Raw genomic sequence first — 2,300 nt, forward strand, 5'->3', positions numbered from 1 at the left:
ATCGTTGTATTTTTGTTAAAATTCTAAACTGGTTTTTAAAGAATAGAAAAGGACCAAAACGTCTAACAAGCTGAGAAAGTTTTCTTACACAGCTGCATGATGTGTTCGAAACAGGCACGCGAGTGTGAAAAAAAAGAAGGAAAAAGATCGTTTTTTAACACTTGTTTTCTTATGTAAATATAGTGAAAGAAGTTTGTTTTAATATTTATTCGACAAAATAAAATATGATCCTTTTTTGTGTGATCCACAGTTATTGTTGAATCTCATCTCTGGCGAATTTAGAACTTGGCTATTGTTGTGGATTCAAACCCCTGATTACAAGAATTATGTATCATATCTTGTACAAACAGTTATTTGGGAACAGATGGAACGCTCTAGAATAGTCGAACTGGAAACTAAAACATTTGGGTTTAGCGAGTTATAACGTGCATGAAAGTTTTTTTGATAATATCAAGACTAGAGATTCTTTGATCACTTACTAAATCTCTTTACAGCGTGTTTTAACAACATCGATTTAATTCATTTTATGTTGTTTACAAGGGATTATTTTGTGGTTTGAAATTAGTTTTAAAATACTACAGATAACGTCTTCTTTACTTAATTAGAACGTTCTATACATAATGAATGTTGACCGGACAAAATGTTGCCTAACTTCATATTACATTACACATTCTGTGTGTGTTTTATCTCTACCAGGGTGGAGGCTCTCAAGCAAAATCTGTCGTAGTCGCTGTCCGGGCCCACGAGAAACTGGAAATATCGGACGATAAATTTTACCTTATCACTTGTGGAAAGTCAGGATTCGTTAACGCAAGGTAAGTTTTAGAAATGCAAAAATATGAATAAGTTTCAATATCCGGATCCGTTAACTCACGGTAACCTTTAGAAGTAAAGAAAACATAGGAATGAGATAGAATATCCGGATCCGTCAACTCACGGTAACCTTTAGAAATAAAGAAAACATAGGGAATGAGCTCGAATATCCGGATCCGTCAACTCACGGTAACCTTTAGAAGTAAAGAAAACATAGGAATGAGATAGAATATCCGGATCCGTCAACTCACGGTAACCTTTAGAAGTAAAGAAAACATGGGAATGAGCTCGAATATCCGGATCCGTCAACAAACAATAACCTTTAAAAGTAGTAAAGAACACATAGGAATGAGCTAGAGTATCCGGATCGATGGACAATTAGCTTTAGAAGTATATGTTTTGTACTGATGTGTCTTGAGACCAGAAATAAAAATCGTTTAACATGTTCATGATTTTGATAAACAAAGATGGAAGCTATATTTACGTTATATCCTAGCAACGCGTATTAATATTTAAGTAGATAAAATCACGCATAACTTACAGTAAGGCTCAGTTCTCGACCCCATGTCTTACTCTGTCCATGACTGTCTGTGGTTCTCTGTGTTTATTTGGTCTCTCTCTGTCTGTCCCAATGTCTTTTTTTCCAGTAAATCAAACTTTCTGTGTCTGTATGTTCTTTTTTTTTAGTCTATCTCTCTTTCTGTCTGTCTCGGTGTTCGTTTTCAACCTACTTGTCTTTCTATGTCCATTTTTGCGTTTCTTACAAGGTTATTTTTTATATCTAAATATCAAGGCGATTATCTAATTTAACGTCATCTTGTAATACTTATTGAAAAGGGTGGAGTGTGAGGGTGTTAAATTCTGAAAATATAGGGTGGTTTATTACTACTACAAGACTTTTTTTTATGTCTAAAGACTCACCCAACTGGCTGCAGACAGCGAAAAGCTGTAGGAGTTGAGGGTTTAGATATTCAACTCCTGACCCCTTATTGATTCTCCGTAGGTGCTAACTAGTTCGACATCTACAGTTGGATCATTTTTGATAGATGGAATATCCCCAACACTTTTGGGAGCAATGACATTTTCCATTATGGCTTAATGATAATTTCTTTAAGCTCATTGTAAACGTTTATATATATATTTTTAACATATTAGTATTTCATTTAAAATGATGTTTAACAAATACCACTAATATTTTAAAGGAACGAATTGTCTCAAGTTCACTTGAATTTTATGGAAGATTACAAGAAGGTCAATGAACTCTTCGTGGGTCGTCAGTATGTTCTAAGAGCGGGACTTTCTCAAGGAAAAGGTAAGTCACTCTTTTTTTATTCCTTGGCCTGAATGTGCCACCGGAAACTAGAACATTTAAATGAAAATCGATGAATTGTAAAGTAAAAACTTTTACTGCGATGTAGAAAGTTTAATGTCAGAACACATAATTTTCAAAATTACTGTTGCGTCAGCGAGGTCACGTGACTAGTGTC

At 34.5% G+C, this 2,300-nt stretch overlaps 1 protein-coding gene across 1 annotated transcript in view; it reads left to right on the top strand.

Annotated features, from left to right (window-relative positions):
• Positions 1 to 696: 696 nt before the first annotated feature.
• LOC106476908 overlaps positions 697 to 2,300 on the top strand; it is a gene marked incomplete at both ends in the record, with an annotated part of 11,076 nt that continues 9,472 nt past the window's right edge. Inside the window, 2 exons of the mRNA XM_013937524.1 lie at positions 697 to 815; positions 2,016 to 2,125. Of these exons, the coding sequence (XP_013792978.1) occupies positions 697 to 815; positions 2,016 to 2,125 (229 nt within the window). The remainder of the gene's footprint in view (positions 816 to 2,015; positions 2,126 to 2,300) is intronic.

The sequence above is a fragment of the Limulus polyphemus genome, unplaced genomic scaffold (assembly GCF_000517525.1).
Source record: "Limulus polyphemus unplaced genomic scaffold, Limulus_polyphemus-2.1.2 Scaffold12041, whole genome shotgun sequence".
Lineage (NCBI taxonomy): Eukaryota > Metazoa > Arthropoda > Merostomata > Xiphosura > Limulidae > Limulus > Limulus polyphemus.